Source organism: Mobula birostris, chromosome 6 (genome assembly GCF_030028105.1).
Source record: "Mobula birostris isolate sMobBir1 chromosome 6, sMobBir1.hap1, whole genome shotgun sequence".
In the NCBI taxonomy this organism is placed as follows: Eukaryota; Metazoa; Chordata; class Chondrichthyes; order Myliobatiformes; family Myliobatidae; genus Mobula; species Mobula birostris.
The window spans coordinates 177,511,126-177,533,712 of record NC_092375.1 but is presented as its reverse complement, the minus strand read 5'-3'; the positions used below and the strand labels follow the sequence as shown (position 1 = coordinate 177,533,712).

At 38.9% G+C, this 22,587-nt stretch overlaps 1 protein-coding gene across 5 annotated transcripts; it reads left to right on the top strand.

The window, feature by feature from the left end:
- Positions 1-796: 796 nt before the first annotated feature.
- On the top strand, positions 797-20,820 carry LOC140199608 (nuclear receptor subfamily 4 group A member 2). Of its 5 annotated transcripts, XM_072261957.1 has the most exons (10): positions 925-1,013; positions 2,013-2,068; positions 3,633-3,703; positions 15,515-15,636; positions 16,111-16,970; positions 17,677-17,806; positions 17,914-18,077; positions 18,599-18,801; positions 18,947-19,125; positions 19,258-20,820. In XM_072261957.1, the coding sequence occupies exons 5-10, from the start codon at positions 16,113-16,115 to the stop codon at positions 19,512-19,514; spliced, it is 1,791 nt and encodes a 596-aa protein (XP_072118058.1). In that variant the 5' UTR covers positions 925-1,013; positions 2,013-2,068; positions 3,633-3,703; positions 15,515-15,636; positions 16,111-16,112; the 3' UTR covers positions 19,515-20,820. The 5 variants fall into 5 exon arrangements, with proteins under 5 accessions (XP_072118061.1, XP_072118060.1, XP_072118058.1 ...); XM_072261958.1 differs by lacking the exon at positions 2,013-2,068 and having other exon boundaries at positions 992-1,013; XM_072261960.1 differs by lacking the exons at positions 2,013-2,068; positions 3,633-3,703 and having other exon boundaries at positions 797-1,013; positions 16,129-16,970.
- The last annotated feature ends 1,767 nt before the right edge of the window (positions 20,821-22,587 follow it).

The following is a 22,587-nucleotide window of genomic DNA, read 5'->3' as shown; positions in this document are numbered from 1 at the left end:
TGTTGTAACTGTTGGGTTTTGCTTAAATAGCCGAAGCTGGATAAACATGAACAGATTATAAAAGTTAACCATAATATTTTAAACTTGCGTTACTTAAAAAAAATCCCAGCGATTCCTCCAATTATGTACCGAAAATTTGTTAGTGGGGTGATCGAACCTTTGAAAAAACGACCACAGTTACTTTTGGTGTGGATATTTGGTAGATCTGGGAGGAGAGGGAGATAAATGGAGCAAAATGCGTGAATAAGTTTCAATCACTGTCTAAGCCCTAAGGAAAAAATACATTTATGACATGTATTTCTCTTATGGAACCACAATGTTGATTACTTATATCACTTAAAAACGGGGAAAAAACCCAAACATATCCACAAATTCTCAAGTCTACAAGATTGCAGCACATACTGAAAAATAATTTCTTAAAAGGATTACCGAGTTTTTAACATTCAGTTTAAACTTTGCAAATGCATGATTTAACGTTTCTAATTTCGGACACGGCTCTCATGATAACAGTGAGTATTGTGACGAATACATCCTCTCTTGCACACTGTAAACGTTGTTTCCTTTGTACAGCCACTCATGAGGATCCCCTTTCCCTTTTTTTCCCATTGCATGCCGTCAATGGAAAAAGCCATCAGTCAGGCGCTCAACTCTAATTGAAACAAATGGCTCTATTTATAGAATGACGCAGACAGCGACCGCGTCATCGGGTCCAGGCTCTATTGACGTCAGGATGACGCGAGTGCGGGGTTTGTTAGGAGGGCCGGGGCGCGAGCGGCAGTGTGGACCGGATAGCGATTTTTGTTACAATGGAGTCTTTATCCGGAGAGTTCCATTGGAAACAAAAGAGAAGCGGGAGCGGGCGCGGGGCTGCGGAGCGAGGTCGCCCCGCGCAGCCTTGTTCCCGGATTCGGCGATCCGCGACCGGCTCCTGTAAACGTGCAAGTGCGAACCTCGGGGGCTCGCAGCCCGCTCCCTTCTCGGTATGTGCTCGCCGCTGGACTCGGGCTGCACCGGTAAGTGGAGTGGTGCGACTCGGAATGCCGTGTCTGGGTTACTCGTGTTTTGCAGTGAATGAAAACCGACGCAGAAAAGTAGATTTCGTTATTTTCATCCTCCTTCGATTTTAAAATGTAGCCGCCTTGTTGGCAAGACCCAGACAATTCTCCGCAAAATTCTTATGATGTTGTCAAATAATTTTTTAAAATAAGTTTTGTGGTGGCTGCTAGAAACGCGATTGTTGACTTTTAATTTATAGATATTTTACCTGTTATGTTTTTAAAACGTTATGAATAAAATAAGAATCAGTATATCTCGCCCGTTTCGAATAAACTCTCCATAAATAGGACAATACTGTATATCAATAGAAGATGTACAGTCGTTTATTACGGAAATAATTAGTTATGTGTCAATGATGTAATTTAGTTAAGTGAGTAAATAATAGAAACACATTTTCTGGGTACAGATGTTACTTTATAAATGGTTAAGCATGAATGGGCTTGGAGACATATGGAAAACAACATGTTGCCATATGGTCCATTTAGCCTCTAACCTTCAGTGGAATCAATCACGTACAAATCTGTGAAATGACAGTAGCATTTCGATGACAAGATGGATTTTGTGTCAGGGAATGATATGTGGTGGTGCTAGTTCATACATTGAAAGGTAGAATAAGTAATTGTCTTAACACCCGTCTTGTCTGTTGGGCCTTTGCACTGTAACAATATCACTGATAAATGTTTAAATATGAGCTCTTGTGAATGAACAAGATGAAACAAAGTAATCTTTCTGTTTCGCTATATGGAAATTTTAAGTGTGAACTTGTGTGTTTTTAACATCAGTTTTATTTCTGTATATTGATATATTTGAAATTTCCTTGTGTATAAAGGTCCATTTGATACATTAGAGGTAGAAGGCGAAATATTCAGGTGCATTTTACGTATTTCTCTCTCAGTTAGTAATGGATGCTAACGAGTGAGTTAAATTTAATTCTATATACTTCAAACCTCCCACAGATTCAAATCACTATTGAATCATCATGCACTGCCTACTGAAGATTGGTTTAAATTGGGTAAGTGTTATAAATATAGACTGTTGATGTTTTAAGCAGGAGATGATTCATTTGCTGCTGTAAACCTACACTGCTAATGAGTACTGCATGTTAGTACAAGCAACATGCTATTCTTTTCCCACTCTGACATTTTCTTATTAACCTGTATGTTGCCAGAAAGATTACACAGACAAATCGGATTTTCTTCTAAATAGAGCAACCTGGTTCTTAATAGAAAGGTCCACCAATAGAGTACTGTTAAGAAAAAAAGGACTTAATCAGTGAAATATAGATCAGTAAGTAGCTGGTGTTGCACCTGGGCCCTTCCAAAGAGTCCACAAGTACAAAGAGCAGAAATTATGGTTCTCTAGTACTTACCCAGAGAAAATGAATGTTTAGAGTCATGGAGTACCACAATACTGGAACAGACCCTTTGGCCCATCTAATCCATACTGCTGTGATCTTCTGCCTGCACCTGAGCCATATCCCTCCAAAAACCCTCCCATCTGTGTACCAATCCAAACTTCTCTTAAATTATACAAATTAACCCTTTCTTAAATCTTTATGCATTCCCTTACAAGTTGCTTTTTGCTTTACTGATCAGAGTGCCACAAAGTCAGATTATATGAGCAAAATATATTTTGGACTGTTTTCATTAATGATCATTTCTGTAAGGTGTGATGAACCAAAGAAAATCTTTTTAATATTTCATTCCATTACTACGTATCAAGATACCATCCTTGCAATTTATGCTGTGAACCTTCTTCTCTCACATGTGCGATGCATGGAAACTGATGACAGGACGATTTTGTGGCATGTCATCATGTGGGCAGATCGAGAGTGATGTGGAGATTGCGCACAAATTGGAATTCTTTACAAAATGAGCGTGGTTACCTGAAACCTAATTGGTGGAGCATCTTTAATTGTAGTACTCTGAATGATGCCGGGTGTACATTTTTATACAAATGTAATTCACAGTTTTGAAGTTTGAATTAAGACTTGGTCTTGTAGTAACATGTTTTTTGCTGTTAGATTGCTACACCTATGTGAAAATAGCTGACATATATATATGCTGGATGACTACTGTTAATGTGCCACATTCTCTGAGATCAGCATCCTTTATCTTAATTAGCACATGAATTTGCCTGCACAGTTAATATTTTTGATCACTATGATCATTAACGTTAATATCCCAAAGGAAGTTTTGAAGATGGTGTTTGATGTTTAATGGTTTTTTTTGGTTAGTTTCTTCACCACCTCTTGTGAAGGTTATGACTAAAGTGAGCAGCCATCTTTTGTGTCAATCAGTTAATGGATTATTTGCTCATGGACTCATCACAATCATTTCCGTTTTGCATGCAACCAAAGACCATGCATGGCCAATTTCCAGCTTGGGCTTGGAAACAAGAAACCGGAACTCCCGTTACTTGAATCCAGTCAGTGAAGCTGTGATGTAGTAGCACGTGTAACCACCTGAAATGTTGCTTGTATGAATATCTTGGGTTTCAATTGTTAACAGATGTTAAATTTGTATTTTGTGTTCTCAAAATTCCTAGTTACTGATTTGCATTTCTTTTCGTTACAGCAGTGGAGCTTCCACCATTCCTGAAGCAATGAAGTGGCCATCAGCAACACATTGCAGTTAACTCTGTTGCAGTTAAGTACAGACAGGTGGAGGAATTGTTTGTTTTTTTTTGCTTGGTGGTGGTGTAAGAGAGGAATCTGGATGCCCCTAATTACCCTTGAAGGTGTTGATGAGCCAGTTTCCTAAACTGCTTCAGACCTGGTGAAGCTACTCCCACAAAGCCTTAGTGACAGAATGATTCCAGGTCAGGACAGTGCCCCTTGGAGAAGAATACGCAATTGCTAATGTTTGGATACCGACTGTATAGGAACTGGTGGAGTTCATGGACTGGGGAGATGTATCGGATGGATCTGAAACGTGTATCAGTTGCAACACGTTTTGTAGATAGTGTATACTGTAGCCAAATATGGCCCTATGGTGGAGACAGTGAATGGGCTACCATTTAGAAAGTCTTCTTGGTCATGGAAGATGTTGAACAGCTGGAGTGTTGTAAAAGCTGCAGTTATCCAGGCAAGAGAATATCCTATCAGACTCTTGATCTGTGCCTTTTAGACACAGCAAATTTTTTGGGAATTGGAGGTGTGCCATTTCTTCATGGCACACTGTCCCTGATCTGGTTTTGTAACTAGAATGTAGGTGGCTGGTCCATATGAGATTCTTGTCAGTTGAAATCTCCAGTCTATTGACAGTGGAGAAGTCTGATAGTGGCACCAATTGTTAGTTTGGGGTAGACAATTAGACTCTCTGGAGATTGATATTATTTGGCATGTGGTGTGGTTGTTACATGTCACTTAACAGTTGCTGTCTGAACAGTTTCTAAGACTCGTTGCTCGCAGGCTTTGCCTGATTTTGCTGAGCGAGTGTGAATCGAGGAGAATGTTGTGCAGTCATCAACACGTGCCCCATTTCTGACATTGTAGATGGAAGGTCACGGTTGGCATAATTGAAAATGGTCCTGGGCCACTTCTCTGAGGAACTTCTGAACTGATGGTCTTGAAAAGGGTTACTGCTCTCTGCAAACCACAATCTTGTTTTTGTGACAGGTGCAGTTCCAATCTGGGGAGTGCTTACCTTTGTGCTTTGACCTCTGATAAAAGTGAGATACACCAGAAAATACTAGAAATTCTCAGCGAGTTAAACAGCAACTATGGAAAGTGAAACTATTGTTTTAGGTCGAAAGGTCTGAATGTTTCTGACAAAATCATAGAAAAGTACAGCACAGAATCAGGCCCTTCAGCCCATCTAGTTCATGCCAAACTATTTAAACAGCCCACTTCCAGTGGCCTGTACTGGGAACATAGCCCTCCATATTCCTACTATCCAAGTACCTATCCAAACTACTTCAAATGAAAACATTAATTCTGTTTCTTTATCAGAGATGCAGGCTGACCTCTGGTGTGTTTTCTGTTTTTATTTCAGCTTTGCTAGGACTTCTTGATGTCATGGTTGGTTAAATGCTATCTCAATGTTGAGGACAGTTCTCTCTGTTCACCTTCAGAATTCTGCTCCGTTCCATATTTGGATGGAGCTTTGATATGACAAAATGTAACTGGGTGTTGAGTAGGTGCAGCCTGACGGAACCTTTGGCATTTTTTGTCAGCATGTTGGGTGATTGAGGGCAAACTCATTCGATTGTAATTGGCTTTGATTCCTGCTGCTATGCAAACAGGATTCATCTGGGCAATTTTCCTCATGGCTGGGCGGATGCCAATGTTGTCCCTGTATTAGAACAGTTTAGTTGGAAGTGTGACTAGTTCTGGAGTGCAGGGCTTCAGTACCACAGCTGAGATGTTATGTCCCAGAGCTCTGACCTATCTAGCACCATTTTTCTGAAGTGGAAGGCCAAAAAATTAATAAATAATAGCAGTGTATTCTCGGCACTCCATAGAGAATATTTGCAAACATCTTTCCTGAATGTGATTAGCTTCTTTCTGTGCAGGAAGTGAAGGTCATAAATTGCTGTTAGTTTCTTTATGTATCTGTTGGGCAAAGTATGGGAACACCTGGTTGTGTGCAATGAAGTCCATCAACATTCCGTGTATTAAAGATTATGATGCACATATGGCAAGGGTGTGCCGAGGTAGGCCTTCGCAATGTGTGAGGCTTCAAATCTTAAAGGGAACCAGTCCATGCAATTTCTGGAAGAATCACTTGCACAAATTTATGATTAATCCTGACTCCCTATTATCACCCCTTGCCACTTCAAAGTCTTTTTCCACTTGCTTGCCACTTTCCTTGATCCTTTAGGCTCTTTTTGTTTCCAACTAAATTCTTTCCCTGATTCAAAGTAAATTTTATTATTGAAGTACATATGTGTCACTATATATAACCCAGAGATACATTTTCTTGCAGGCATTCACAGTAAATACAAAGAGGTACAATAGAATCAATAAATAACTGCACATAAACAGATGAACAAACAACCAGTGTGCAAAAGAAAACAAATTGTGCAAACACAAATAAAACAGAATAATAAGAAGAAATATTGAAAACATGAGTTGTAGAGTCTAGAAAATGAGTCCATAGGTTGTGGAATCATCTGACACCTCACAAATTACGAAGGGTTTAGCTTGGGATTCTACTCAATATTCAGCCTTCAGTGTCCTGAAGAATATTGTTTTTTCAGTGGAGTGGGGTAGCTGGTGGTGATAGAGCCCAGAAAGTGTGCCTTGAGCCTTCGTATATCTTTTGCTTTGTCTATCCTGGCACAGAACACAAGAATTAAGTGTTTTGTACCATCCTTGACATTTGTTACTAGCTACGGTAAGACATTGAGGTTACAAACTTGTAACATATAGACCATTTGAATAAAAACTATTAATAATTCAACAGATAACTGAATAGTTTTTTTAAACAAGCAGTATTCACTTGTCTATTTTTAACTGTGGCAGTGCTGTAATTGTGAGGTATATTTAAAATGAGGATTTATTTTCATAAATAGTATTTCTTGATTTGAATGCTAAGGATGTAATAATTCATGATTCCATATTCAGAACAGAAACATTTGCATTTTAAAAAAAACTTTTTTTCCTTGGATCTCTTAACACATTGCATCAGTTTACAGCTGAGCAAAAATGGATGGCATTGATTACACCAGTGGTTCGTGCAGTACAGGCCCATGGAAATCAACCATTTAATTTGCTTTCCTCTTTTGTTTAAAAAGTCTTTCGCTTTTTACTTTTCCATTATACTCCTGCCCCATGACATAATTGATAACTTGCTGCAAAGGGAATTGTGGAGTGTTGACTTGCATCATAACACTCTGTGGTTAGAGGCAATGTTTCCTTCCTATCTTGTGAAGGATGGTTCCACCACTTATTCTGGAGGGATTTGAATTGTTAATCACCTACTTTTATTTACTTGTCTGCCTGTTATATTCTATCACAATCTATTCAATATATAACAATGTACAATAAAAATAAGTTTAGCATTTCATTGTATTCTATCATTTGTGATGCAGTATCATAGGATGGATTGGATGTGATTTTTTTTTTGGGCAAAATATCCAGTAATGCTGAAAAGGATGGATTGCATTGAACATTTTATTTTTTAAAATTCCATAAATGATGGATAATCGAAGGTAATTGTTTTTTACTCTTTACCCCCGTGGCAGTCAACGTGTGATTCATTTTACAATTGTTCTCTAACTATATTGAGCTAGAAATTTATGAATGGTGTAAAACAAAATTATATCATTAATTGTACTTGCAGTTACGGAATGGCCCAGATGGATCAACATTCAAAGGTTGTCTGAACCTTCCACAAGGCATTGGGTTCATGTTGTAATGCATGTAATTATAAAACTAACCTATTTTAAATTTGTTGATATATTAACTTGAGAGATTTTCAATTGGGCAGCTCTGTAAGAAGGAAATAATGCTAATACTTTGTGGAAAAGTACATTTCAAGTATCTCAGAGCAAGAATTTTGTTCATTTTTCTCCTTGCTTGGCGCCACCATCCTCTTGGCTCAAGTACAATTTAATTTTCAATACTAAACCTGCAAACATTGGCTATTATAGGCTGCTTCATTGTTTATAGAATGTCAAAGCTTAGACTATAACACTACAATTATACTGCCAAAAAATATGTGGATTTACAACATTTCCAAAAAGACATTTTCTTAATGTAAATCCAGCTAAAATTGCTGCTTAAAACCCTTGGAAGCACAAAATTCACAGAATATTGAAAGATGTTCCATTCTTTGTATTTTTAATTGTCTTAAGTTCATTCCCTTGCTGTCTTCCCTGTATACTGCCTTTCACACATCAAATATGTAGTATCAAATGTTGCTTAACTTGGTTTAAACACGTGAAAACAGTTACTCAGTGGAATTTCCTCTAATTCAGATTTATATGGAACTCCAAAAAAAAGTTGCAATATCTGTTCATTTGGAACATAGTAAACATTTGACTTTAAATTGAACTTTCCAATCTCAACCAGGTTTAAGTTGCGTTATCCTTTAATTTGGAAGAACTGAGGGAGAGATGGAATCTTGGTATTCAATTTCAACATAGTGCTTAAACAGCACAAGCTATTTTTGCTGTTTAATTAAACAGATTGTTATTTTTATAAGGTAATCACTGTAATTCAGTTTCATACATGACTGATGTGTATGTTAAAGAGAAAGAGTCTAACATTATACTGTGTGTGTGTGTATATATACATATATCTACAGTGAATTAAGGATGCACTTTGAAATTATTGTCTTTCAATTTAGAAGACAGAAAATATTTCAAGGCACTGTAATTTTTTTGTACTGGATGTTCCCAGAGTTGGAAAATGTGAACAAAGAGGCCTATAAATCACAGTGCAAATGACAAATGTAATAGCTTTGGCTTTTAAAAGCTTGATGGTCCTTGGAGGAATGGAAATTTGAAGACAGGCTGCATCATTTTTATGTACACACAATGCAGAAGCCAACATCAGCCAAAAATTAAGTCATTTGGTTAACTTCAACTTCTTGCTACTCAAACATTCATCAGGGAAGTTTTCAAAATGTAGAGGGAGTTTTTGCCTCCAACTCTTTGGACAATGAATTCTAACCCTTGTCTATATATTAAGTGCATTCAGTCGGTCAGGCAGCATCTGTAGGAAAAAGAGCATTAGTACTGTAGAGTAAAATCCTTCATCTATTGCTGAAATATTTTATTTTTTCCCATACTTTTAGTCAATCAACATAAATTTCTTTCTTTCATACCTATTTCAGAGAATTCCTTCCTGTTTGGATGTTTCATAATTTAGTACATCTTTATGAAATTTTCCTTTGTATTTTATTCAATTACAAACAGCTCAAGACCAGTCAAATACTCATCATGATAGTAATTGTCCACATATGAGATCTTTAAATCTCCTTACACTTTTTAATATATTTTGTATCCTTTTTATTGTGATAACTTAAATGTCATAGAGGAATTGATGTGCTGCTAATGAGTGTCAGAGTTCTATCTTCTTTAGTTTTAGTCCTTCTGTACTCTGCCTCAGCTGACAAAGGCTGGTATCTTGTCACCTAATTAATTTTACCTACCTATCCATTAAGTTTGTACAATGGACATGGATTATAGCAGGGGTTCCCAACTTGGGGTCCACAGACACCTTGCTTTAATAGTTTGTTCCATGGCATAAAAAAGGTTGAGAACCCCTGGACTTTCTGCTTCTCAAACAATAAATTAAATGCTTCATTTCCTTATTTGTCTTCATCCATTATTTCTCTGAGCTGAAATTCTATTCACTTTTTTTTTGTGGACACCCCACCAATCCATGGATCGCTTGCAGCCTTTAATCTCTTTTCTCATCAATAAAACACATCGCAGTTTTTGGAGTCATTGGCAAACTTCAGAACTGTGGCCCCTCTATTTAAATCTAAATTACTAGATCCCCCTTTGAGACGTTACAGAGTTAGAGGGTTTAAGTGTTGGGGATGAACAACTTAAGAGTTGCATGAACAAGTGTCACGATGGATGTGGGGGAGGGGGAATGGGAAAATGGTGTATGTGCTCTCTTTGGAGAAACACAAAGGGGAAATCTCAGCAGTTTTATTGACACAGAAAGCAAGAAAGGCTAATTTGGCAGTTTGGATGCCAGAGAAACAAAACTGATCCCATTTAACTTTGGTTTCTCATGTTGTATCTGTGACAGTAAACACAATTTCAGTTTTTGACCAAGTCTGGTTGATTTGGAGGTCAGGTGGGGTCACAGTTGAGAAATAGTGTTTGCCATGACAATACTCAAGCATGGAACCGCTACTAAAGCTGAAATGGAAGTTCTGCACGAACTGTTTTTCTTGGATGAATATTTCACTGTCAGAGGTTATTTCTGAGGTTTGCCAAAGATAAAAATAAGCAGTTTATCTTTGAAGAATATAATGAAAAGAGATTTGATTTGCCCACTAAAGGTGTGGTTAGAAACTGCGGTGCAAGAGAATTGGAGTTTAAAAGTATTGGGCAGCAGAATATACAGTATGTGATTCTAGGTTTTGCCCACTTCGAAGAAGTTTCTCTGTCTTATCCTCCAACACAGTCTCCAAGGTGTGCCCACTTAGAAGTTTTGCAAGTCCTAGTGTCTCCATAATTTTCTGATGAATTTCACCTTTCAATGTTTGAACTTTCTCTTCATCTTGATCTGAGTTTCTACTAACAGGATTAGGTTGATTTTTAACCTACACCGTGTGTTTGGAGAGGGAGGATGAGCAATTACACCATGTCCTTGGGGATGTGCTGTGAATATGAATTACTTTATAAACATCTAAAAGATCGCTTATAACAGTGTGGTAATACAGTCTCTTCTCTACAGGCAAATCAATTCTTTAAGCAGACTACTCCATTCAATTTCTTTGTCAGTAAGAACCATTGGTTTGTTGAAATTAGTCAGATTTTTAGCAAGATCAAAATCAAAGAAAAATGTTTGAATCTTTAAGAAACAAGGACTTGTTTCCCCTGCTTGTATTGTATTTTCCATTTATGGTGAAAATTAAGCTGGATAGTAACAAATAATACAACCATTGATCTGGTCATAGTTTAAATATTAGATTAACATGATGCAAATAACTATTTATTTGAATTTAAAGTATTCATTTCATATTGGTAATATCACAAGCCTTAAAGCATCAACATTTCTGATGTATACTTTATCCATCGAATGGGATTTCTCCAGTAACTTGGCTGAGTCTAGTGTCAGGTAACAATAACATTTATGAAATGTGCATATGGATGTTAAATGTTAAAAAAAAAACATTACTGAAAGTGGAGAGTGGAAACTATTTCTGTCTTTCATAGGAACAAAGGCATGTATGTACATTGCAAATACAAGAAAGTGCAGATGCTGGAAATCCAAAGTAACACACTTAAACTGGTGGAGGAGCTCAGCAGGTCAGGCAGCATCCATGGAAAAGAGTGAACAGTTGATGTTTCTAGCCAAGACCCTTCAGCAGGACTGAGAAGGAAGAGGGAAGAGAAATCTTCGTAATTTTGGTCTTAATTGTTCTTCATGGCATTATTAGTCTGGCATCTTTCTCTCTTAATTCTGAAGAATGGTTTTGGCCTGAAATATTGACCGTTTACACTTTTCCATGGATGCTGCCTGACCAGCTGAGTACCTCCAGCATTTTGTGTGTTGCTATGTATGTACAGTGTTTTTAAAATTTAATTATATTATGGGAGCTCATTCATATGCAGCGGTGCCCATAAGTTGGGTGTTAATAACCTGGGGCAACCTGTACTGGTTAATTATTTCAATATATTTTGATTGCTGATTTTGAAACATAAAATATAATCTCTCAAAATTAATATAACAGCAGTCATTGTTATTCAAGTCTTGGAATAACTTGAAATTAGTTGAAATCTTAAATAAAAGTTTCGTGCATTTGTTTTGCTGTTCCGTGTCTTTAATTTCCCCTACCACGTACCACTTTCATATTTGGTGGAGAAAGCCAATCCATTCACTACTGTCACTTCGCTGTTGCGTACTGAAGTGGAAACGGAACTGAATCAACAGGATAATATAGTGATTAAAGTTTCTGGCCATAGCTTACATTGGCTGACAATAATTCCAATAACCGCCTTGTCCACTCTGCAGCCAGCTATCTGCGTGTTGTCAATTCACAGGGGAACATGTACTTAAGTAAATTACGGTTAGAACCTCTGTGGAGTTGCACAAGATCTGGTTTTGGCGAAATTTTTAAACTTAGTTCAAAGGCGGGGAGGGGGAATCCTTTTTTTTGCGGGTGGATCTTTTGAGAGCGACTGCCTCTTCTTGTTGAAAACGCGTAACTACACCAGTTCCGGTTTTCTGAATGGAGTAAGTCTGCTAAGCGGTCAACCACTGGAAATGTGTCGTCTGCCAAGAATCTTTCCTAATAGGAACGTAATGGACATTTCCCTTGAGTTGTTGCCTTTTACGTTAATTGAACGTTTTGTTTACTGATGCGTTCACAACTATTCGGAAGCTATTCATTTAAATATTTTTCCAATAAAGGCATACTCCAATGAAGTGATTTATATTTTCCCCTGTAACAGTATAATAAATTTATCATATCCCCCCATTGTTGTCCTACACCACTAAGCCGTGCACTGTAAAGTAACTGATCACAAGAAGGTGATTGCTGAGACGTGGGTTTTAGTTTCGAACTAATCCACTGCCGTCTTGGGTTTGTATGAAAGGAACAGGTGCTATTGTAACACCTCAGACTGAAACGCATCAAAACTGGCGACAGGAGAAGTGCCAAAAGGCAGAAAAGCTTCAAAAATACCTTAGTAAAACATGAGCAAAATCACAAACATAAAAGCAAAATTTTTTTACCATATATTCACATTTATGAACTTAAACCCTATCCATATAACTTGGCGCGAAAGTGGAATCTCTAAAAATATCCGCAATGTCTTAATTTGGTGCTCTCGAGTTTCCGCTGGAGTTTAAAATAGCCGCAGTACGCCCTGCCCCCGAATGCATCAATTGCACAGTGACAATGCGCTGCCAGCCCTGCTATTTTTGGCTGCCCAGCCCGGCTCCTTGCGTCAATGGCTGCGTTCCTGCGTCACGCGGCACTCTGCCGGCCTCGGCGCGCGCCCTATCACATTTTCCTTTCGTTCATTAAATCGCTTCGCCCACGAGCGCTGACGCTGCTCTGCAACAAGCCGCGTTAATTAGCTCCCTCCGAGCCTGTCACTACTAAAGGTGGTCACAAGACTCCCCCCCCCCCAGCCACCCGGTCCCGCTTACATTATTACAATTTCCACTTTAGCAAATACATACACACAACGCATTTGTGAATTTCCTAGTCAGTGGTGCTCCGTAGTAACTATAACAAGCATTTTAATTACTAGTTACCAGTATAATTCTCACGAAACGTGCACTTAATTGTAAAAACAAAACTTCCTATCCCACAATCCGAAATTATACCTGTTGATTGTTTTTTTTGGCGTGATATTCCAGAAGCAGAACCTTTTATAAACCTTAATGAATACATGTACGCTGTTTATTCAAAGATAATTATAGTTCATACTTTGCGAATTACACCAAATGGAATGCACGCATTTTAAACAATATTAAAGTAGTGCCAATTTAACCCAAAATAAAGCGACTGAAAATAAATCCTTTAGACTGCTTAATAACTCACTCAATTTTCCTCATGGCTGACTAGAATTTTACATGTTTAATAGCTACGTAACAAAAAAAATGTTACAGTTACCGTCATAGAAATAACTCCACAAGGAGCGATCAATAGGATCGATAATCTATATACGGCGAATGTTCCAACTACATGTTGTTTTGGAAATGCTGCAAAAAGGTGAGAAGGTTGCCGTAAGTCATGTCCTTACTACCTTAAAAATCCAGAGCGCTAACGTCACCTCGGAAATTTACCAAAGTGAGACTTAGCCAACCGTGTGGTGCGGGCCCAGCCCTCGGGCGCTCATTGGGTTTGGCCACGCTGACGCTCGCTGACGCTCGGCGACTTGGTTACACGCTGTCGGTGGAAGAGAGGAGCTCACATAAACAAAGGCACATTGGAGACTAGGGCCAGTCCGAGTCTGATCGCCTGCTCAGAGTGCCGAGAACAACAACCTGTACCACTGCCGCTGCTTAAACTCAAAACACTGCTGCACTTCAAAGTTCATTCTACATAAAGCTGACTTTCTACTCATCCTGCAGACTACAGCATCCAAATGAGAGGCGGAAAGAGAAAATAATCAAGTAGGTATACAATGTTTGAGCAATCGCATGCTACGTGTTTATACGGCTATTTTCATTATATTGTTCCTTGCTGCAGTTCTGAATGCCAAGGCTTAGTTTTACCGAGGATGTTGTGAATTATCGAGAGCGCTTGTCAGTTTTGGAAATGTGGGTTCTCGACAACAGTTGCTGGCTGGCTGTTTTTTGTTCCTGTCCCGGTCATCGTAGCTCAGTTATTAAGCAATTAAAAGACTGGTCCTAGCAATAATTCAAAGCAGTGATTAAACACCTCCTCTCAGAAGTCACAGGACATGTCCAGTTTCGCCCGCGTGGCTTTGTTGTTAATGCGGTGACCTGTACGTTCCACCTGGTACCCTGTACAGCTGTTTAGGATGGGGGCGTGATAGCGGGATCTCATTCACACGTGTCTTCCTTGCGACTGGCAGCGCGAAGTATTAAGATAAAAGCCTTGTACAAAACTGCCAAAAGATTAAACTACCACTAAGTAACCAGTCGCGTTACAAATATAAATATCGGTCAACTGTCCTAAAGATTTACAGAGCGATTCGAGCCAGTTGGCAAAAAGTTAGACGTGCGCATTTTGGTATGGCGAATACTACAGGGCATAAGTCCAAAAGGTTCTCGATATTTAGAAACTGCGGCGATCTGCTTATAATCGTGTCGAGCTAAGCTATTTGGACTAATTATAAATTAAAGCACCAGTTTATGGTTGATCAATTTAAAGTAGACACATTCTTTTAACGTTGTAGAATTGTTCCAAGTTTAAGTTTATAAAGGCATGTGTGCAAAGAATGTACATATTGCTGAAACTTTATTTTAAGCCGGAGGTTCTTACTCTTACTGTTTGGTCTCCCACAAACCATGTAAAACGGTTTGCAAAAAGAACCTACAAGTTTTTTTTGTTGTAATCGGTTATTAGTGCGTTTAAAAAAAATTGTTTTACGTAGCCCCCGCCTTCTTATGTTAGCATTAGGGAGCACCAATGTAATTTGAATCAACGCTAGACAGTTACCTTTCTTCCTATGTCTATGTGTCTGCCTGCCTGCTGTCTATATACATTACTACACCTGCCGATTTGCTTTAATTTGTGTATGTGTGTGTGTGTGCGTGGTGCGTGTGTGTGTGTGTGACTCTTCGTATAAGAGAACGTGTAGCAATATGCGGCTGCATATTTCCATGGGTATAATTTAACATTGAAATAATTTAGTCTGCCAGCGCTACGTTAATAATCACAAATCAGCCAACTTCCTCTAACAATCTTTTCTAAATATAAGTGATTATTTCCCTTCATCTGTTGTCATAGCCTCTCCCAGGTTCCTCTCGTGGATTAATCAGTGAAATGTGATCTGGTATGCAAAAGCGTTGAGACTGTTGTTGAGTTAGTCATATATAAAATATGCAGGGAATTCGGAAAGATACTTAAGCAAAAACGACATTTTTTTCCAAAGGATGATGAGAAAAATGGGGCAGAAACCAGTGCACAATATTGTCCCTACAGGGCTTGAGTTAAATCCCCTCCTTCGGGGCACGCCGGGAACTTTGGAAATATGAAATCAAGGAAGATGTTACTTGAAAAGGATAGAAATAAAGTGTTAGGTGTCCGGTGAAAGACTTTAGAATGTAGTTACTATTCTATGAAAATTTACACTTGGCGTGGCTGGGGTTACTGATTATTTGTTTTCCATTTGCTTTCAGAAAAGCTGTTATTGTACTATCACCGAAACTGCGATTTAGAAAACATTCCGAATTCTGCTCTTCAGGAATACAAACCACAACAGTGTCTACTTTTCATTTCTTTCACAGCCACTTGGCAGAAGGTACGCCAATTTGATTGTGCAATTATGTGTTAATTTATCAAATTATGCTAATTAAATTATTTTTCCATTGATTAACTCGGCATCGAAGATACTATTCTCGATGCGGTTCATATTTTTAAAACTCTGCTCCTGTTGATGCAAATATTTGCGTGATAGATATTTGACTTCATCTCGAATATTGCAAAACAAAAGAAACCTGGGCTGTATTTTGAAATTTGTCATTTAGAAGTAAATCGGGGGTACTTTACTGAGGACACGGTGAAAATGTGTACGTTTAAATGCTAACAAATGCTAACAGTACCTTCCATATTACCTGAAAGTAATATTACCTGGGTTGAAGTGAAATGATTTCGACGTATTTAGTTAGTTCAGATTTCAGCGCTGGGGCTTGGGTGTATAGAGCAAGACGATTTAAAAGTAAAAGCCTTATGCATTGAAATGGTATGAGTACATGTTCAGAACTTTCATTTACAGCCATGCCCTGTGTTCAAGCTCAGTATGGGTCATCGCCACAAGGAGCCAGTCCTGCCTCTCAGAGCTACAGCTACCACAGTGGGGAATACAGCTCTGACTTCTTAACGCCAGAGTTCGTAAAGTTCAGCATGGATCTCACAAACACCGAAATAACAGCTACCACATCGCTGCCAAGCTTCAGCACCTTCATGGAGAATTACAGCACTAGTTACGACGTGAAACCGCCTTGCTTGTACCAGATGCCACTGTCCAACCAGCAGTCCCCCATCAAGATCGAAGACATCCAGATGAACGGCTATCACCAACAGAACCACCTACAGCACCCACCAGAGGAGATGATGCACTCTGGCTCTATGTATTACAAGCCATCTCCACCTCCTACCCCAACACCCCCAGGCTTTCAGGTCCAGCATAACCCATTGTGGGATGACCCCAATTCTCTTCACAGCTTTTCTCAAAACTATGTAGCTACCACCCACATGATAGATCAGCGGAAGTCAACGGTTTCAAGACTATCTCTCTTTTCCTTCAAACAGTCTCCTCCCGGCACCCCAGTCTCTAGCTGTCAAATGAGATTTGATAACCCCTTACACATTTCCATGAACCCTGAGACAGGAGGAGGGCATCACGTGGTGGACAGCCAAAACTTCGCTGTCCCCAATCCCATCCGAAAACAGGCATCCGTGGGCTTTCCCGGTCTCCAGATCGGCCATGGGTCTCAGCTGGTGGACAACCAGGTCCCATCGCCTCCTTCTCGAAGCTCTCCATCAAACGAAGGCCTGTGCGCCGTCTGCGGAGACAACGCCGCCTGCCAGCACTACGGAGTCCGCACTTGCGAGGGCTGTAAAGGCTTTTTCAAGGTAATTGATTCATTTTAAAGTTTAATTCAAATTTTATGGTGTTCGCGGAATAAATGGAAAGGCTATTTTCCGCGTGTTTGCTCATTATGTGTGTGGGGTTTAAATGGAACCCACTGCCGCGAAAAGCAGAAGGACCCGACGTCGTACAAAGGCGTACTGTGGGTTCAACATTGTAACAAACATTTCTGTCTGCACCAATTTACCTTATTTACAAGAGCAGCTTTTGGTGTGATTGTCTCAAATACAGACGGCAGTGGGAACCAGCTATAGCGTCTGTCACAAACTCAGCTGACTCCTTGAGATTTAAATTGGTAACAACATTAAGCCGTGTCTAAGTTAACCAAGTGGAACACAATTCCCTGTGGTAAAATTAAGGTGATCTCTTTATTTCAGCACCATGATTGAATAATCTTATCATTTTAAATTGAGGGGTCTCGGAGGGATGTAAATAATATGAATGCCCACGAATTTGTATTTACCCACTGTCTGCGGCCTCCTTTCTTCGCATATCAAGTACAGCGAGACCATGGGATAGGGGCAGACGGTTAGAGCCGCTGCGCACACTGTAAAATCCACCCTTTAAATGCGGTGCAAAAGCAGCTTGCATTTAAATCCCCTTTATTTTCAAATCTGTACATATATACCAGATTTTGAAGAAGGTCGTTTGTTATTTTTATTAATTAACATTTTTGTTACTCTTTTACAGCGTACAGTGCAGAAAAACGCTAAATATGTTTGTCTGGCAAATAAGAATTGTCCAGTGGACAAGCGCCGCCGTAACAGGTGCCAGTACTGTCGCTTTCAGAAGTGCCTTGTCGTTGGCATGGTGAAAGAAGGTAAGTTTTGGCGCGGTATGTAATTATGCACCAACTTTTGCAAGAGAGTAAATGACGCTTTTATCAAAGGAATTGTCCCAGATCTGAGTTTTGCTTTTTTTTCTCAGTCGTTCGTACGGATAGCCTGAAGGGTCGCAGGGGACGCCTCCCGTCCAAACCGAAGAGCCCTCAAGAGCCGTCGCCGCCGTCTCCTCCCGTCAGTCTCATCACAGCTTTGGTCCGAGCGCACGTCGACTCCAACCCTGCCATGTCCAACCTCGATTACTCTCGAGTGAGTCCCACAATTGCTTTTCCACAAATCGCCAGCCAATTTTCTGTCTGTCTAAAACAATCTTACCGCGCGATCTCCGGGTTACTGATTCAGTCCTATTAGATTCATCAATATATTAGAAAATAGGTATGCAATGACTTTGATTTTTAAGGGACTGCAGTTAAAACACATGTCATTTTCACTCCCATCTTCCGAGACTAGAGATGTAAAAAAAGGTTAACTTGTAATGCCATTTACAGAGATTACCAAAACAATGAATGAACTTTAAAAATCCATAATGTTTGGAATGGGTTGAGAGTGTTTTATTTAATTGGCTAACAGCATTGGGCAGTTTGACAGATTTTTGTTTTAAAATGTGAAAATAAACACCACTTTCGAATTTATTCAGGAATTATATTTATTAATTGGTCAATAACCATATAATTGCAGTTGTTAGCAGAATTAGAAGGTCGCCCTGTGCGCAAAGCAGGTGTGACTTTACATTTAGTCTAACGGGTCTTTATTGATCTTTAAAAATCTAGTTCCAGTCCAACCCCGAATACCAACTGAGCGGCGGGGACACGGAGCACATCCAGCAGTTCTACGACCTTCTGACAGGCTCTATGGAAATAATCCGCGGTTGGGCAGAAAAGATCCCTGGTTATACCGACCTTCCAAAAGAGGACCAAGAGCTGCTTTTTGAATCGGCTTTCCTGGAACTGTTCGTCTTGAGGCTGGCCTACCGGTGCGTATGCAGTTCTAATGTGTCATTGACGCTTTTCCACACCCTACCCCATCAAGCTTCAATGATCTAAATTTTATTGCTTTGCACTAATTAAAGGGACTTGTTATTGCACAGTAATTAGTAACGTTATAATTGTTAATTTCAGGTCCAACCCTGTGGACGGCAAGCTGATATTTTGCAATGGGGTGGTACTGCACAGACTGCAGTGCGTTCGCGGCTTTGGGGAATGGATAGATTCAATCATTGACTTTTCGTCCAACCTGCACAGTATGAACATAGACATTTCAGCCTTCTCCTGCATTGCTGCCCTCGCCATGGTAACAGGTCAGCACATTTATTTTAAGCCTTTCTCCTTAAATCCCACAATAAAATCTTTAACCCCTTCAACGCCGCGCTGTATTGCCCAATAGCAAACTTTAAGTAACGTTCCTTTTTTTTCCCTCTTGCTGTTATCAGAGAGACACGGACTAAAAGAACCCAAGAAGGTAGAAGAACTTCAAAATAAAATTGTGAACTGTCTCAAGGACCACGTGACTTTCAACGGTGGAAACTTAAATCGTCCAAACCACTTGTCCAAACTTTTGGGGAAATTGCCAGAGCTACGCACCCTCTGCACGCAAGGTCTTCAGCGCATCTTCTACCTAAAGCTGGAGGACCTTGTCCCACCGCCGACAATAATTGATAAGCTCTTTCTGGACACACTACCATTTTGAAAGCAACCCTAAGCATTTGGACTGAATAAAAAAGATAGTGAAACTATGATAAAGGACATTAAAGTGCCGCAGAAATGCGGCAGAGACATTTCTACAGTGGAACGGGACTTTGGTGCCAAATGCATTTGCAGAAAGGTTGACAACTTTTTGCGCTTGTTAAAACTTTGTATTACAATCGTTTACTGGCTAGGATTCACAGCAAATAAACCCTCAAAACGTGGTATATACAGTTTTTAATTATCCGTTTAGTCTTTTTTTATTGACGAGATGGAGCTTCCCCAAATGGGGGGGGACATGCATTCCTGTCAAAATCCGTTCAACTTTTGATAGAACTCATAATTGCAGTGTATAAAATGGATTGTAACCTCCACCCTCAGTAAAGCTCGTGCTCTTAGCATATATATGCGATAGTATCTATAACATAAAGAATTGGTGATTATAAATACAACAAATATGTGATGACGTGATGCGCCCAAAGCGAAAGAGAAAGCTGCAACAATTGTAAATTATCAAATTAAGTTTTGCTCTGATTATTTTTCTGATTGGTTTGAAATGTAAGAGTGAAGAAATGTAAGATGGAGATCTATTAGTGGTTAGTGCAAAAATAAAGGCCAAGCATGTGAATGCTATTGCAGGACTAATCTTCATACTTGTATGTTGGAAATATTATAGGCACTTGGTATCTTCTTGATGGATTATGTCTACAGTATGAGAACCTAAGAAATAGTATTCCAGACACTATGTAGTCTGTTAGATTTTTTTTAAAGACAGATGTAGTGTTTGATATCTTGTTAGCAGATGTACAATTTTAGCATTTGGCTACAAGCATACACCGACTGGCATCTTAAAGAGATACATTGTGTTTGTAAAGATCGTTCAACATTCATCGTTTGTAAGTGTTGTATGTACTGTTGATGTTGATAAAAGTTTATATATTATTTTTGTTGTCTAACATGAATTTGCATGCTCCTGCTTTTGACAGTTTTCAGAGTGCTTTTGGGGGAAATCTCCTGCAATTTACTGAGCACTTTGTCCTACTTTCCAAACGTCTGCAAAAAGGTGACACTTGTCATTTCATGTTTTAGTGGGATTTTTAAAAGAAAGTATTTACATACATGTAGGTTTTACTTTGTATATTAAAATATATATATGTATGCGGTACGTATACATTTTGACCTACAAGTCACTGCCTTTTCTATTGTGTATCTTACATTTAGAAATGCTTAAAGTATGTTTTCTGAGAATTCTTTCTTTGAGAAAGAAACATTTAATGTTTACAAAAATAAAAGATGTCTTCAAATAGCTATTTCGTGGGTTCATGAGTACTTAATCGGAATCACCGTGAATTTTACCTCTGTAGTCTCCCATTCAAATTGAAACGTACTATTTCGATTTAATTCACCCGCTGCACCCATTTGGCGCAACCTCACATTCATCAAAGCAACACTTTTCTCTGTAAATCGCCGGGAAGAAGATAACAGCGAAGGCGTGTATGTGTGAATTGATAATTTTATTCGATGATCACAATACTAAATTTTAATGTGACGCGAAGAGTTTTTAAATGAACATTTGGGCAAATATTTATTGGACTTTAGTAAACAGGGCTGAATTTTATTTGAATAGAGAACGCACTGAATAGAATGCGTTTTCCTAACGCTCTCCGAAATTCCAAGCCTTTCTATGTTGTATTGCAAGCTTTGTATATAATAGTCAGAAATGTCCCATCAGTTTAAGTACCTTTCCTAATGAGAAATGCAATTAAGGTTTCCGACATCCTATCTGAATAGCATTTGGTTATCGGTTATTCATGTATTCTGTCTTGGGATTCAAATAAATTAAAGGAAATAGCTACCCAGAGAATTTCTCGATTTCATGAATGTCACAAGATCAGCTTCTCTTGTCTTCAGATAAGGAATTCAGATTAGTTTCGCAGTGAAAAGATGCGAATTTTTCCTTCGTGCAGCGCCTCGGTAACTATGAATGAAGAAAACCTTTTTTTTGTGTCATTACTTGACAGAGCTAGACATTACTTACGAAGATATGCGCAGCCAGAAACCGCTGTTTCCGCTTATCGCTTTTTCAATTCCCCGAGTTTATCAATCCAAGTTAGCACGATTGCCGACTCGAAATAATCCTGATGCTGTTAGCGGCCTCATTATTGGATTTTTTAAAAAGTTTGTCGCAACAGAACAGAAGTGTCAGTGAATGTTGGACCAGTTTTTAGGGGTATATTTAAGAAAATCAATCTGAGTTGGGCAACAAAATCATCAATGTTGGTAGAACGCTTTCGTCTTAATACTGAATACTCTTTAACGGCTTGAGTTGGGATCCCAGTACATCATGTCATAAATATTACTTAATAAATATTGTATTGGTATTTGCAATTTGCTCTGTAAATTGAATTCCTCTATCGGACTTGGTTTAGCACAGCGTCTGGATTCTGATTTTTGTTTTACCTGCTCGGCACTGAGGAGCCAAAACTTCTCGAATTGCGGTCTTTTGAGTAGAAGGGTATTTTCTAAAATAAATCAGCATAAAATGCTACAAGGGGCGTATATTTTTAGTTCTGAAAACGTGGAATTTAAGTTAAAATTCATCTAGTTTTGCATTATAATCTCCCATCTGCGATTTATTTCAACGTGTATTAATTTCAATCTACCACAATTTCTTCTCATGTCATTTTAAAGATTTTGTTCGGAAATTTCGACTGTAGTATGTGAACCAGTGCCTTTTCGATGCGTAACTGTAGATGTTCCAACTGGCACCTGTTATATGCACAACAGCATCATTTCACACCATAATACGGATCAGTATTTTTGTATAAATTCAGTGTTTAGCGTAAATCGAAATAGTCCTCACTACGTGCGTAGGCACACACACCCTTCAATGTGAAGTGCCGTTGTGCATCTATTTTGAAAAAATGTGTAAGACACAAGAACAATAATTTGATTATTTCAAAGAAACTTTTAAATTAGTTTCGCTAGTGTAATTGTTACACTTCTAATGCTGTTTGATCACAAATAGCGGAACGTTTCATTTAATGGACGGTGAATATTGTAAAATAATATCAGGC

What these genes read in the sequence shown, in the direction of transcription:
- LOC140199608 (XM_072261959.1), top strand. Translation starts at nt 16,113, where the DNA reads ATGCCCTGTGTTCAAGCTCAGTATGGGTCATCGCCACAAGGAGCCAGT. An exon ending in GCTGTAAAGGCTTTTTCAAG is followed by an intron (nt 16,971 to 17,676) that starts GTAATTGATTCA and finishes ACTCTTTTACAG; the next exon opens with CGTACAGTGCAGAAAAACGC. An exon ending in CCAACCTCGATTACTCTCGA is followed by an intron (nt 18,078 to 18,598) that starts GTGAGTCCCACA and finishes TTAAAAATCTAG; the next exon opens with TTCCAGTCCAACCCCGAATA.